The 16,557-nt window shown below is 34.7% G+C and overlaps 1 protein-coding gene across 3 annotated transcripts in view; it reads left to right on the top strand.

Moving 5' to 3' along the window:
• Nucleotides 1–16,557, top strand: part of LOC100356313 (formin-2) — a 358,708-nt gene that overhangs the window by 207,744 nt on the left and 134,407 nt on the right. For all 3 annotated transcript variants that reach the window (XM_089311640.1, XM_070055559.2, XM_008268219.5), the window contains exons 9-13: nt 8,689–8,780; nt 8,946–9,075; nt 10,132–10,278; nt 12,992–13,051; nt 13,220–13,340. In XM_089311640.1, coding sequence (XP_089167766.1) covers nt 8,689–8,780; nt 8,946–9,075; nt 10,132–10,278; nt 12,992–13,051; nt 13,220–13,340 — 550 coding nt within the window. The remainder of the gene's footprint in view (nt 1–8,688; nt 8,781–8,945; nt 9,076–10,131; nt 10,279–12,991; nt 13,052–13,219; nt 13,341–16,557) is intronic.

Genomic DNA, 16,557 nt, shown 5'->3' with positions numbered 1-16,557 from the left:
TGAACCAGCCAATTCTCTCTCTGCCTCTGCCTCTCTGTAACTCTGCCTTTCAAATAATAAATCTTAAAAGCAAAAAAGCATTTATAAAAGCTGTTCATTCAGGAAGCAGCTTCATGCTCAGCCTCTCCTCCTAATAAACATCTACTGACACTTCAATTCTCATTCCTTCCTTAAGAATTCTTCCTTGTGTCTAATATTCCTACAGTATCTCACTGTAACTTGTACCTCATCTTTAGAGTACTAGTCAGTCTGGATACTCCACATGTGTTTACTTGATTATATTTCCTCTCATCCTCTCTAATCTTACAAGATTTATATCTTTTTGCCTTGTTATATAATAAATATATGTATATGTGTGTGTATGTAAAATGAGTGCATATGATTAATTACAGTCTAGCCTGGACAAGTTCTTTTACATAGAATTTCTTTTTTCTTTCTTTTTTTTTTTTTTTTTTTTGACAGGCAGAGTGGACAGTGAGAGAGAGAGACAGGGAGAAAGGTCTTCCTTTGCCGTTGGTTCACCCTCCAATGGCCGCCGCGGCCAGCGCGCTGCGGCCGGCGCACCGCGCTGATCTGATGGCAGGAGCCAGGTACTTCTCCTGGTCTCCCATGGGGTGCAGGGCCCAAGGACTTGGGCCATCCTCCACTGCACTCCCTGGCCACAGCAGAGAACTGGCCTGGAAGAGGGGCAACTGGGACAGAATCCAGCGCCCCGACTGGGACTAGAACCCGGTGTGCCGGCGCCACAAGGCGGAGGATTAGCCTAGTGAGCCGCAGCGCCGGCCCATAGAATTTCTTGTTTATTATTTTTAAAGGATTTATTTATTTATTTGAGAGGCAGAGTTACAGACAGAGGGAGAGAGAGAGGTCTTCCATCTGCTGGTTCACTCCCCAGATGGCCACAATTGCCAGAGCTGATTCAGTCCAAAGCCAGGAGCCAATAACTTCTTCAGGGGCTCCTACATGAGTGCAGGGGCCCAAGCACTTGGGTCATCTTCCACTGCTTTTCCAGGCCATAGCAGAGAGCTGGATCAGAAGTAGAGCATCCAGCACTCAAACTGGCACCTATATGGGTTGCTGGTACTGTAGGCATCGGCTTTACCCTCTACTCCATAGCGCCAGCCCCATAATTTCTTTTAAAATATCAGGATTTTGCTCATAATTTAATAATGATATTCTAGAAGAAAGAGTCCCTTGTTATCACATCTTGTATAAACTTCTTTTGTGGATCAGCATTTACTTTTAATTTAAAATAAAGATTATTTCTTTAGCATTCTGTCAGAAAGCAGTCTCTAATAGTATGTTTTATAATTTTTACCCCAAATAAATTTCAATTCAGCTGACACCCCATGTGCACTTTTCTCCGCACTTGCCTATTTGCACATCAGGGTAAGTGTTTTCCCTCTATGTCAATGAAGGGTACTGAAGGAGAGATTATTTTTGGAAACTCCATAGCACTACTTCATGTTCCTGGTGTTTCTTATCCTTACCTGGCTCTTTTTTTAAATTACTATACTCCTACAGAAATTAATCCCTTGAAATTAGCTGTCATTTCACATTGCAACATTTGCTCTTTAGGTTATCAGTGTCATCTCATATTCTTTAGTTCCGAAGAGTCTTAACTGAGTGAGTGGCCTCCCAAGTTGAGTTATCCTGAATGGATACCTGTTGCTTCTCAATTCTCTCCATCTGATGCTTCTGATGCTTCCTTTTTCTTTTTTTTTCTTCTTTTTTTTTTAAAAAGATTTATTTATTTATTTGAAAATCAGGGGACACAGCATACACACACACACACACACAGAGTGTGCTTCCATCTGCAGCTTTCCTCAGATGGCTGCAATGGCCAGGGCTGGGCCAGGCCAAAGCCAGCAGTCAGGAGCTTCATCTGAGTCTCCTATGTGGGTGGCATAGTCCCAAACACTCGGGATATCTTCTACTGCTTTTATAGGCCATTATCAGGGAGCTGCATTATAAGTGAAGGAGCCAGGACAGGAACCAGTGTTGCAGGTGGTGGTTTTATCCTCTATGTCACAGTACTGGCTGCAATGCTTTCTTTCCCTAACAAGCATTTATCTCTTCTTCATGATCCTGTAAAGAAATCTATAGACAATATTTCCTATCTATATACATGACTTAAATCATCTAATGTCTGCACACAATATAAAGTAGAAATAGCAAAGTCATAATATATGATGCATTCAATTATGTAAGTGCTTGGGTATAATTGGATTAGAAGATACAATTAATACTTAGAAATTTGTGTATTTATGACCACTTAACAGCTCAAAATTATTTATCAACTCTAATAAGATTTTTCAAAAAATGGTGAATACTTGATAAAGTTAAAATATGGTTTCTTCTTAGACATGTCTGATGACTGTATCCTGTAAAACTCTGTAGTTTTTAAAATATTACTTTAAAATGTTTAATTGAAAGAGAGAGAGAGAGAGAGAGAGAGAGAGAGAGAGAGAGAGAGAGAGAGAATCTTCCATCCACTGGTTTATTCCTCAAATAGCTGCTATAACCAGGGCTGGGCCCAGCAAAGCAAGGAACCTGGAACTACATTCTGGTCTCCCATGTGAATGGTAAGTACTCAAGTATTTAGACCACCTTCTGCTGCTTTCCCAGGCTTGTTATCAGGGAGCTAGATTGAAAGTGGAGCAGCCACGACTTGAACCAGCACTCTGCTATGGAATTAAGGTGTTTCAGGCAGCAGCTTAATCCCCTGTGTCTCAATGCTGGCCCCATTGTATATAATACATAAGAATTCAAATGCTAACATTCTATGAAATAATAATTTAACAAAAAATTTAATATAAGGCAGTTTAACTCCCACTCCCCAAAAATAGAGTGGTGCATCATAAAAACTGATGTTTAGGGGAGGGGAAATAAATGTCATCCATCTGTGGCTAGGACCCTAAATACTGCTTGGATGGAAAGACTTGAGGGAGATTTGCTGTAGTATGCTTATGTCATAGTCTGTCTTTCTCTCTATCCTAAGACAAAATTTATTTATTTATTTGAAAGGCAGAATTACAGAGAGGGAGAGACTGAGAAAGATCAATCTTTGATCCTCTGGTTCACTCCTCAGATGGCTACAACAGCCAGGGCTGGGGCAGTCCAAAGCCAGAGCCAGGAGCTTCCCACATCAGTGGCAGTGGCCCAAACAGTTGGGCCATCTTCCACGGTGACTTTCACTTGATAAATGCTAGTCTAACCCCTGACATACTATAAAATCACAGGGCTGTCTGCAGTATGTACTTTCCTGAAATGAAGAGATACCCAAGGTTTCTACTATTTAAAAAGAGAGGATGGGAGAAGAAAAAACATTGTGCTCAAATCCTTTATGAAAATAGATTGAAACTAAATTGTTAATAAATAAAGATATTATTTTTGGAATACTTTTTTGTTTAACCCTAGCTTTGATCTCCGGTGCTATTTTTTCTTGTGTTTAATTCCAAATGTAAACCTTGTTCAATAATGGAAACACTTGTTTGCTTCTCCTTTTATTACAGCTTCTTTTGGTCCCTCAGGAGATCTCCTCTCAGAAGAACACAAATTGCACATCCTCTGTCTGGTGTTGAGTTGTTTAAAGTTCCCTGTCTTCTTCTACCAGCGGTCGTTTTTATATAAATTGTGTTCTAATGTAATCTGTCTCTTATTTCTTTCTTGGAGAACATTAACAACCTTTTAGCTTGGGAGAGTACAGAAAGTGTTCCTTGCACATTCACTATTTAACAAGTATTCCGCTCCTCTTTAAGGATAGTCTCTTCTGACACACATATAGTAAACATTTCCCAGTAATTTTCCATGATGGCAGGCAAGCATTAGGGAAATTGTGTAGTTGGCTAGCAACGGCGATAAATTCTACCAACCCTGTGCCATAAATGTTCGCTAGACCATCTTTAAATTCCTTTATCCAATTGATGTTACAAGAATGTACCTAAGACTGGAAATATCATAGTTTATGTAGAAGACTCTCGGGTTTAGCCTATTGCAGTCTATATAAAAGGTAGAGGTTTTTTGATGGTTACAAATGTAATTGTTTTGGTAAGTGTCTGCAAGGAACCTTGATTGTTCGAAGGCTGGATCCTGACTTGAAATTATACATGAACAGTAAAACATTTGATGGTTTTGATGTATTATGCTTTATAGGGTCATCAACCTTCCCTCCTTGTTGACTGTGATTGCAACAACTGACATTTAACTGGGCAATAAATTTATTAAAGGGATAGTTAACTCTCTTAATAAGGATGCAGAACCCCTATCATGTTTTCCTTCACTGAACTTATTTAAAAAGTTAAGTAATTCCAGATGGTATCTCATGTGTATTTGGCTTTGAATTTCTTGTTTTCTCACATATTTGCCAACATAGGTTAAGTATTCAAGACTTCCAGGTCCCTGAAGAACTGTTCAGCCATTGGATTCACAACTTTAGGTTACTGTGGTATATTTGACCTTCATTTTGCAAATTCTTTTCAGTCTTTGGCATTCAAAGATATTGTTAAAGTTTTCAATGTACTTGTAAAAGAAGGATCTGTAGGGCTGTGGTGTGAGTCTGTGAATCATAAAAAGCATATCTCTTGAAAGCTTTTTAACATGACAGGAGATATGAGACAACAAGTAGTATATAGTATATTCACAAACTCTGGCATGTGTAATGTACAAAACTATCTTTTAAGTGGCCCTTTAGCAATAGAGAAATGTGTTTCTTTAATAGTATTGGAAAATGTCCAGTCCAATACACAGAATGCTCTTTTGTCTATAACATAACTTATGTATAAATTCTTAAATATTCAAATCATTTTTCCAAAAAATATTTAGAGCATACTTATGTGCCAGGCACTATTCTCAGTGTTGGTTTTATAAAAAATGAATGTTATATTTATCCCTTTGAAGAGCTTTGTAAAATGTGGATAGTAAATAAGAAAATAAATAATTAGAGTCTAATGCGATAAGTTCTAGGATAGAATTCTGTGGAAAGGGACAATTGCTGAAGAGGTAATGATTATTTTGTGCTGTGAAGCTGGGGGTGTATTCATAATGAGGAAATATTTGGGGTTCTTAAATATTGGACGATAGTATACTAGAGAGAAAACATACAGAATGGGCCCAACAGACGGAGCAGTGTAGTCAAAGGCATAGATGTGGAAAACTAAAATTTATTTAGAATCAGGAAGTCTGTGTTGATGGAAAGTAGTACATAGGGGATCAGGGGTTACAAGAGGGGCAGGTGACAGAGATGGATGTGATCAGGTATCTGGATGGCAATGAGATTGATAAGAAGAGAACTATTTCTGAATTTTTTTAAAGATTATTCTCAACAGAAAATGTTACTTAGGCAGATGTAGGAGAGGTTAGACTATAAACAGGCTTATTTATTGGATGTTTGCACTGAAAGATGATAAGCCAGGAGTAAATATTCAAAAGAATTAACAGAATGACCAATGAACCATTTTTGATTTTTCTTTTAAGTTTAGAAATAATTATAGATCCATGGGGCCCTGCAAAAGTAGTGTGCAACATTCATGCAGTTTTCCCCAATGGTGACATCTGACAAAACTATAGTGTGTTATCAAAATCTGGAAATTTAGATTGCTTTCATTCATGGACCTTCTTCTTTTAGATTTCATAAGCTTAATATGCACTGCTACATGTGTAAGCATGTATGCATGTAGAATGTATATAGCTTTATTACATGCTGTTTCTTGTGGTTGTCTTCACAATCAAGGAGTAGGACCATTCTGCCACCACAAAGATCCCTTGTGCTGTCCTTTTTCAGTTATGCCACACACACACACACACCCCCCATAGCTTTCTCCATGAAACCCTTGGCAGTCATTGATATGTTTCCATCTCTATAATTGTATAAATTCTGAGAATATAATATAAATGAAGTCATGTGTTATATATTAGTATTGACTATTATCCCATGGATGAGTTTACCAAAATTTTTTTAATCTTTTACACATCGATGGACATCTGAGTTTTTGATTATTACACATAAAAATGTTAGGAACATGCATATATATATACTTTTTTGTGTATGGAATTTAATTTTCTTTGGTGTGATTTTCTGTGAGTGTAATTTCTGTATTGTAGGTTTAGTGTATTTTTAGTGTTTAAAGAAATGGACAAAACTATTTTCTGTGATGTGTTTTCAGCAGCAATATATGAGTTGTCCTGTGTCTTTGGTATTGTCACTGGTTTTCATTCTATCTGTTCTAATAGGTTTGCTGTGATTTCTCATTGTGATTTTAACTTTCATTTCCCTGATGGCAAATGATGTTGACCATCTTTTTTTTAGGTGATACTTCTTTAAAAAATACTTTCTAATAGAGTTTATTTTCCATTTCTTAAAAGTATTTTACTGAAATACGGTATACATACCAAGAACTGCATGGAAGTGTACAGATAAATGAAATTTATTTTTCTTCTGGTCACACCCACATTAAGAACAAAACATCACTAGTACCCCAAGAATCTCCACTATTCCTGCATTTCTTTTGCTTTTAATGTGGGAACAGAGAGCATACTGGCATTTACATGGCATGATGCAGTGAAGCACTATTTATGACTATATACCAAATGATAGGACATCCATATAAGTTTTATACTCTCTATATTAACTATAACAAACAAGAAGAAATGTGATATTTTTCCTTTTTTGGATCTAGCTTATTTCTCTTGGCATAATAATCTATAGTATCTATTTTGCATCTGTTTTGTTGAAAATGTCAGGATTTCATTTTTTATGGCTCAGTAATATTCTATCATGTATATATACCACATTTTCTTGATCCAGTCATCCATTGATGGAAATCTAGATTCATTCCATGTCTTAGTTATTGAAAATTGTGCTGCTATAAACATGGGACTGCAGGTATCTCTTATATGATGATTCCATTTTCTTTAGCTATATTCCAAGAAATTGGACAGCTGGGTTGCATGATAGGTCTAATTTTGGTCTTCTGAGGAATTTTGTAATTTTGCAACTGTGAACTACTCTTCTTTGGCGAGATGCTTCTTTACTTCTTTTGCACATTCTCTAAGCAGAGTATGGTGCTCACTAGTACCACTTCTTGCTGCCTTGCTGGGCCTCCTGTACTCAACTTCAGTGGGGTTAGGGGAAATTGGGGGAGTGGAGTCCAGAGTAGTACTGCCTCATACTGACTTGCTAAACCTTGTTGCTACTTTGTGCGAATAGCACTTTAGCTTTCCACATGGCCACATTGACACCAAGAAGGGCACAGTTTTTCATTTGGTGTTTGCCTAATACTGGGCAGGTAATAAGAAAAAGGTTTTCTCATCAGCCAGACCACCCTTTCTCTCGTTCTTTGACTGGAGGGAGGTAGAAAGCTCTTCTTGTCTATTTTTTCACTCGTGTCTGCTAGTGGTTCCAGGTTTCAAGCTTCTCCAGCACCCCATATGGCATAAGTAGAAGGGAAATAGAAAGCCCAGGGAACTCAACAACATTCTATTTTCTCAAGTGGTGAGGTAGCTGGCCAGCCTGTCCCCTTTCTGGTCCTTCACTGCCATTATGCTTAGGAATTCCAGTTATAAGAGGGAGGACTGGTAAGCAATGGGGCGATTCCATGTTTATGTCCTTGTTGCTTTTTAAATACTTAGCGCCCTGCTGTAGGTTTCTGGGCCTCAGAATGGGGTCATTGACCAGGATATCATGGGTGAAATCTTGGGAGCTGCTTCACCTTTGGACCTTGGCTCTCCTACTTACTAATTGAGATATTAAGATTCTGTTTCCTCTTCATAAAAATAGGGATGATGATGATGATAATTATTCTGGCATTAATATTAAGGCCCATAAATTAGGACTCTAAGGATTAAATAAGATTATATACGTAAACCCTTCGCAGGGTGCCTGACAGATATTGTTTGATCAATTAATGTCAGCTACTGTTTTATCTAGAAATGAAACTTCTGGCTCTAAGATCATTTGTTGAGCTCAATAAAAATGGTTTAAGTGACAAAAATAATCAGTTTGCAGGGATTAACAAATGAACCAAAGATGAGGAAAGAAGTCAGTATGTCTTCAAGATCCTGCATTAAAAAGTGTAGGATGGTGAAGGGATTTGGGGATATGTTTGGTGTTGGGGGATAAGTGAGAAGTGCAGATTGGAAAGAAAATAATTTTAACAAATTTGTTTTTGTGGTTGGACTGAGAATGCAATGTTAATAAAGAGTGAGAAATGAAAAGGCAGATTACAGACAGTAATGTTGGTCACACTGGAGTATGAGGTTCTAGCACAAGTATAAAAACTGTTAGGAAAGAGAACTTCATTCCTTGGAGACCTAGTATACTCCCAGCTAGCAATAATCTTAATTGAGCAAATGCCACTTTAAAATGAAAATCTTGCATCCTAGAGAATATTATAAACAGCCAAAATAACAAGAAAGGAAAACTGTATTGTTTTAAACCATGCTTGAATGAATAAATGTTTTGCAGATCACCAATCGTCAGTGACATTATTTGGAAGATTTGGGGATGATCTGGTTTGCATTAAACATATTTACACTTTAAAATGCCTTATAAATTAAGTCAAGCTGTACTACAAACAGATGCTAAGAAATATGAAAATATATAGATTTTTTGCTGTATTAAGATACTTGTTATCTAAAGAATATAATTGACCAGAGTTTGAAAAACTGCTTGGCTTTTGTTTTTTCCAGAGAGCTCAGTCAGACGAACTGGAAAAAATTGAAAAGCATGGCCGATCCTCTAAAGACAAGGAAAACGCCAAGTCTCTGGATAAACCGGAACAGTAAGCATGCCTTAGGCCTGTGGCAAGGGCACAAGGGCTACGGGTGGGCCCTCTGTCCATTTGGAAAATGCAGTCTTCAGTGCATACCTGTCATGAATGAGATGAGGATCAACATCTGTTCATATGAATTATATTTTTCCTCTTAACTTGGCTTTATTTCTTTAGGTTCCTTTATGAACTGTCACTAATCCCCAACTTTTCAGAGCGAGTCTTTTGCATCCTGTTCCAGTCCACGTTTTCAGAAAGCATTTGCTCAATTCGTCGCAAACTGGAATTATTACAGAAATTGTGTGAGGTGAGTTTTGGTCCAAAATGAATTGAACTTGAATTCTGATTATTTAATTTGTTCGGTTATGTTCATGTTTCAAAGAAATTTATTTTATTTAAACTCTTTATTAGAAGTGAGGGATAGTAGTCCCACAAAAGGGACCATTTTACGGCTATGCTTTCAAGATCAAATCACATGTTCAGGTTGGCGCATGGATTTGCAGTACCGTGTTGGGCGAGTGTGGCCAGTGTGTGTTGGCCTCTGGAGAGCTGTCTTCCATCAGCTTTTGCCAAAACAAAATCTTTACTTTTCATAGTCCTTTCAGATATCAGACTTCCAAATGAATGAGATTTGAAGGCATTTTATTTACTTCCCTTCATTTTTGGCAGGGTTTTGCAAATTGTTAATAATCATTCCAACCAAATCATTTAGGGACAGACAGCCATATGGCTCAACAGAAGATTAATATTCTTCTGAAAACAGACTAAGTGCCTGGAAGAAATGACCATTATTAACATTTAAAACAATTTGTCAAAAATCAATAGTACCATTCGTTCTGGTCGTGGTAAATCATTTTGAAAAGTGGGATGATGTTATCAAAGACACATTTTCAGAGGAAGTGACATGGAAACTGAAGTTAAACTTAGTATTTTTGGAAGAAGTGTATGTGAACTTTTTGGGAGTAAACCTAAATTTGAAAATCTTCTAACTGCCTTTTGGTTTTCTACAGTTTCTTCCAAATATTTGTGTTGTTCCAGACATACACATGACTAGGATGATGGCAATGATATTGTTTTATAATAGTTGTCCTATTACAACCTTATTTAATTTCCTTGCAATTAAATAGTAGAAACAGCCTAGAGTGGCATCTCTCAACTTACAAAAACATAATTAAATACTTGCTGGTGGTACAACGTTTTAAAGTTTTAAAGACTGCTCTTAAAATATACTTGATAATGAGGGATGGGAAAGTTTGGTTTTGAACCAAGACTGTTAGTATCATGTGAATAGCTGGCAATGACTTTGGATGATTCAAACAAAACTTTGTATAAGAGAAAAATTGTTATTTATCATGTTTTACAGACGTTAAAAAATGGTCCAGGGGTTATGCAGGTTCTGGGTTTGGTTCTTGCCTTTGGCAACTACATGAATGGTGGAAATAAGACTCGGGGTCAGGCAGATGGTTTCGGATTAGACATTCTGCCGAAGCTGAAAGATGTCAAGAGCAGTGTAAGTATTTTGTACAAATGGATGTAGGCAAATTCAGATTAGGTATTTTGTCTAATAATTGGTCTGACTCTAAGCTAGATGTAATAAGTATTTCTTTAGGTTCCAAAGTCTGTCTTGAGCCAGATAAAAGTAATGGCTATCAGATACTTGTGATTTAGTGAATAATAATGTTTTTTAGAATAATTTTGAGTTCCTTGTCTAGTGAATGATTATGATACTTTAAAATTTAAGTTTTTTTTTTTCACTCTAACCTGTCTGCTAATACTTATCCTTTTGGAACCTGGGAGCGAGCTATTTTCTGTGAATTAGACAGCCTTATTTGTTATTTTCATCTCTGTGTTTAAGAATGAAGGCCAAGAGGTGCATGTTTTGAAAACAAAACAGACATGAGTGATTGCAAATAAGTCATCAAAAATATTCTGCTTTTCTACATATATTTTTTCTGATATTTATTTGTATGGGAATGTCTAAGCCTAATTATTTTTTTATCCTGCATCTACAATTGTGTTTGTTTTAAAATTAATTCAAGAGATTACAGAGTGATAGCATGGGATACTGGTCAGAGCCACAGACTAAAGTCTGGGATGGTAAACAGAAAATAAGAGTTCTATTTCTCTGATAAAAAGAGTCACCAGATGAAATAATATGATGCAGGAATTATGAACATGTTTTTAAAACATTAGGTTTCAGTAAATAATTGGCTAGGAATAGAAATAAAAATGTATGGAATTGTCCTTTCAGGATAATAACATAACCCCTCATAAAAGAGAAAAAAATTTGATCTTTTATGTCAGTGGAAAATCTTAATTTGTGGATATGTGTGTATGTGTTTTCATTCAATATTCTTCATTGAACAGCTATGAGTATGAAATGCCAGATTCTATGCTTTTCAGAAATTCCATAACCCATAGTCCTTTCCTGGTATACCAGTAATGTAAGATGATACTTCACAAAGTTCATGGAAAGATGGAATACAAAAATAAGTTTACTTTGGAGCAAAGTGTTTTGAAATTCATGAATATAACTTCTATTCAAAGAGTTCGCAAATCTGTGCCTGGGTTTCAATTTTTTACACCAAAAGAGACTTAGCTTTTAATTCTATTTCCCATGAACTTTTTGAAGTATCCTCATAATTTCTGTGATTTTAACGGTTGTTCAGATGCTATTATATTTGTATGATACGTATTTTCATACAAATCTCCAACATGTAGACCTGCTTTTTATTAAAAAACTAGAGCTCTTTTTTAAACATATGGTAGTTCTTGAATAGTTCTCAGCAAATTCTTATTGGATTGAAATAACTTTTGCAAATGACATTGGAGTATAAATAGGATCAGAATAATGCTCAATCTAAAAAAATTGATCTAAAATATAATCCTGTTATAGTGGTATATGAATAAAGGATTGTTTTTTGTGTTTTGTTTCATGTTTTATTCAATTCTCCGTTAAGTCAAATTTTATATATTTAAACAAATAATTAAGGATAATTTAAAATAAAAATAACCGAGGCAAAAGTGTTTTTTATAATTTCACTTGAACTCTCAGAAGAGCTATGAAAAGTCTCCATGAATTGGTTCATTGTTTACAAAAACAGTGTGACTATATCTCTTCCTCAGTTCTATTAGCAGACTTTTGAGGACAAAGCTGTTCCTCAGATCATTTAAATTTTTCTCTGTATGCCTATCAGCAGGCCTTTGATATATGTTTTAGTAATTGATTTGTAGACTACTAACTGTTTCATTGGTTTACAAGTTAGAAGAAAAAAAAAAGTCAAATAGCTTGAATTATTCTGTTCAAAAAAATCTGACTTATGATGGAAGTCTTAGTACATGTTACTTTATCCTGTCAGGATTGTGAAGGGATATCCTTCTCTATAAATAGTCATGGTTATGGCTAAATCAAACATCACAGAGAGTACAGTTTGCATAACAGGTTTTGTTTATATATATATATATATATATATATATATATTACAATCTCTCTCAAATGCATATTTTCTACTACTAAGTTGGATAAAAGGAAAAATTTTGTTAAAAAATTTCAAATTAATGCCTCTAAATATGCCAGCAAGGAGATGAAAAAGTATTCTTGGAAGACTGTTAGATATGAAAGAATTTGACATATTTTTCTATGGAACTGAGCACATTATCTTGTTTATAGCCTCACAACTATTATTTTACCACTTACAGTTGCTGATATAATGAATTATAATATTTTGTGGTATTTTAAGAGCTCTCATTATATTTAGCCTTTTAATTTCCCTACTCTATTTGCTAATGGGCCTCAATTAAGTTTAGTTTTATAGTGGTACCTGCTAGTCCAACTAGATATAAATGTAAGCAATATTTAATTATTTCTTTTAAGATATTAATTACAGAAAATGAAAGTAATGAACCAACAAAAATTTAAAATAAAAATGAAGTCATAAATGAAAATTTTATTAACTTCTGACTAAAGAGAGTAAAAATAGGGGACTATTTAGACTGTCGTTGAACAGTTTTGCTTCCATTTGAAGCTTAGATTGCAACACTGGAGGGAAATTCTATTCCATTAACCTCTTTTAATATTATGACTGAGACAACTGAAAATAAAATTAACATTTCATTCTAAATGCTTTCATCCACATATGTAGAGTCACTGGAATTTATGTTATCTAATGTATATTTAATAATTTCTAAACTATGTTGTTGCTAACTTTGTTCTTTCTGCCTAGGACAATAGCAGAAGCCTTTTATCATATATTGTTTCATATTATCTTCGAAATTTTGATGAGGTAAGATAATTGTTACATGTTGTGATATTTTGTTATTTATTTGTTGAACTATTTGGCATTGGGTTTTTTTTGCTATTTGTTTTTCACCTTTGCCATTGAGTCTCATGTGTTATTCTTGTTTATGCTAATGCTCGGCTGTCTGAAAATTATGTTCATCCTACTCATTAGGACGCTGGAAAGGAGCAGTGTGTATTTCCATTGCCGGAACCCCAGGACCTTTTTCAGGCCTCACAAATGAAATTCGAAGATTTTCAAAAAGATCTCAGAAAACTAAAGAAAGACTTGAAAGGTAACTTGCAATCTTGAACTCACATGTTCTATTTATACTTTTTAAATTAGAGTAGACAGTCTATTCAATGTTTTTGAAGACAGTAAATGAGTCATAACTATGTAGAACTAAATTTTTGGTGTATCACAAAATAAAAATTTTGCCAATATTCTTTTTTGTTGTTTTAGAAGTTATGTGTATTGGGATTTAGTAATTGAATAGCATCTTGTTATTCAAATAACAATCTATTTCATCAGGAGTAAGTTTGCATCTTGTTTTTATTTTATAGCCAGGAACATTTGGACATTCATCATGTCATGGTTGAACACAAATCATGTCATTGTTAAAAGATAAATAGTCCCTCCCCACTCTTGCTTGCCCAAGATTTTGTCACTTTTTAGCCTTCCTGGGAACAAAACATCTTCTTTTACATGTTCAGTCAAAAATGCATATGAGTATATTTTCTTATTGTTCTTCAAGAAACCTTATGTCCAATCATGCTGGAAAGAGCGAGAGTCAGAAGTTCTTTAGGGTTCTAAACTTAATATGTACACAGAAGCAAATAATTTGCAGATTTTTTCTAAGTAAAATTCTTTTTATTCGTTTTTCATGAGACTTATTTTTATGGTTACTGGCATTGACAACATCTCAGCTTCACACTTTACTCAAAAATTCAATCTTGCAAAGTAAGATTTTATAGTTTACAAATGATCTGATAAATGAGAGGAATGGTAGTCTTATTACCAGGGGTTATGTTTCTTTCAGTTGGTACATCACTTTGAAATGTTCACCCATTTTCTGTTAATATCTGCATGGCTTCTTCCTATCGATCTTAAATACACATGTATCCATCCATGAAATGCAAAGTTCTTAACAATACTTGTAGCTAAAACAAAGGTGCTAACCCACACCAGATAAGTTTGAAAAGGATGAGTTACTGGTGTTTCAGAACACTGTTTCCTCTGGAGAGCATTTTCCCTTTGTAGTAATCTGGTAGTTGCAGAAGATTAAATATTGAAGGAACACCTTAGCCATTTTTGTATGCTTTAGAAGGCTTGGGAGAAGATTGAATGCTGAGAGTTTACACTTTATGTAGGAGACAGCTTATACTCTCAAAATATCACTATGCTATGTTTTCCTAGCATGGTATTTTCCTGTTTACCCTTATGTTGGTACAACTGGCTATCCTAGAAATGGGGAGTTTCATAACCAAATAAATATTAAAAAGCCTCTCAGATTTGTAGTAGTTCTCCAGTTTGTTTGACCATAGAACACTTTTGTCCACAGAATGTCTGGTAGGTTCCAGTGTCAGCAGAATATATTCTGAGAAATGCAAGCCTAGTCATATGTATAGCTGAGCTTTGCTGTTTTCTTCTGAGGTGCCATGAAAGATTGGGGAAATAAAACCAGAATTCATGAAATAATGTAATGCTCTATGACTATTTTTGTAATATGAGATCCACTTGAAGAGCTATTTATAAGACTATCTAGCTCAGAGGATTAAGAACTGAAAAAAATCATGTTTTACCTCAATTTTTGCTTTTCCACTTGATTTGATTCGTTCCATAAAAATCATGTTTTATGACATAAGGAAGGAAATCTTGTGAACTGAAATGTAAACCTAATTTCTTAGAAGTAAAGACTTACCATGAATGTAGAATTTCATGTCAACAATGCGTAAAATAAAGCTCCATGTCCTTTTTAGGAATGAGGTGGGTATAAATAGATACATATGCCCATCACACCACTGGAGCCAAATGGAAGATTATTGGATTATGTTATTTTAGATACAATTTTAGTAACCTAAAATAATGTCTGCTTTGATCACTGTAGCATAGTAAAAATAATTCCACTAAGTGATCAAATTAGATGATTCATTGAAGAAGTTTCAATCAGCTTTTCTACATATTTTTCCAGAGGTAAGTTGTTTTAAAAAGGTTTTTTAAAATGGAATAATACATATAAAGCATATATCCCAATACCCTTTATACCATACCCACTAGCTTCTGGCTGTTCATAATGAACTAAAAATAGAATGGTGTGATTAGTTTGATAAAGACAGATGAGCTATAACCGTGAAGTCACACATCTGTTGGGTCTATCATTTCTTATACTGCATAGTGAAGTGATTTTTATTTCTAAGAAAAGACTGAGAAATAACATGTTATAGCTCAGACATTTTAATTAGACAACTGAATCTTATTTTAGCATTTAATGAGAACATACACTGTGTTTGGTTTCTCTAGTTATTCCCAAGATTTCCATAGTTCCTCAGGGTGCTCTCCTGGGTTTCTGAGCTTAGTTTGTTAGGCAACCTGATGTGTCTTTGATCTCTTCTTGTTGTCAGCAGCTTTTCTTGATGAAGTCATGCCAAATGATGGCTTCTGTTCCAGTGCCTTTCTTGGGTAGGAATTGTAGCATTTGACACATGACTTAAATCAGCTCAACATGCACAGAGCATTGAGTAATTAAGTTACTGGAACTGAATAAGATGGACAAAAATGTTCTCATGCAAATTTTTTGTGTTCTCTCTCTCTCATAACTGACTAGAAAATATGTTTGATTCATTAGCTATGTCTTCAAGTTGAAGCAACATCTGTGTCCAGAGATATATAGAAAAAATCAGTCTTTATACTTGGTTGAATTATTCGCTTACAACTATAGAACTATAATTATTACCGTTAAAATTGAAAATTTCTGTTGTTTCCTTCTTCCCTTTATGTTTGAAAGGAGGATAAGAAGTTGTTTTTAAAACTATTTTTTGTGTTATGATAATAAAATTAGTATTCAGATCAATGTAGGAACTTTAGACAACTTTGAAAAATTTAAAGAAAGTGTATTTGTCCTTCTATACCACAGTGATAAGTAATTTTTTATTTTGGTATATTTCTGTGTGATGTATGAATGTGTATAGCACATGCATGAATAATATAACTGGCATATATATAAATGTACTTTTTGTAATTTTTGTCCAATTTTATATTCTCTGATAGAAAGATAATTTATTTACATTTGCATTCTATTTGTTCTGATTGTTTATTGTTTTGATTAATTCCTCAATATTTCCTTCTTCACTCCTCCAATAATATTTTAAAAGGTATACATAGTATTCCTACTAATTTGTTAGTTGGTCTTCATGTGAACATGTTTTCTTAACTATGCAACTTTAATATCATAAATTTATGCAGTATAATTTTGCTTCCAAATAAAATGAGAGTTTTTGAATATTTTAACTAAT

Source organism: Oryctolagus cuniculus, chromosome 13 (assembly GCF_051225735.1).
Source record: "Oryctolagus cuniculus isolate XC-2025 breed Fujian yellow rabbit chromosome 13, ASM5122573v1, whole genome shotgun sequence".
Classification (NCBI taxonomy): Eukaryota; Metazoa; Chordata; class Mammalia; order Lagomorpha; family Leporidae; genus Oryctolagus; species Oryctolagus cuniculus.
This window is presented reverse-complemented; position numbering and strand designations above follow the sequence as displayed.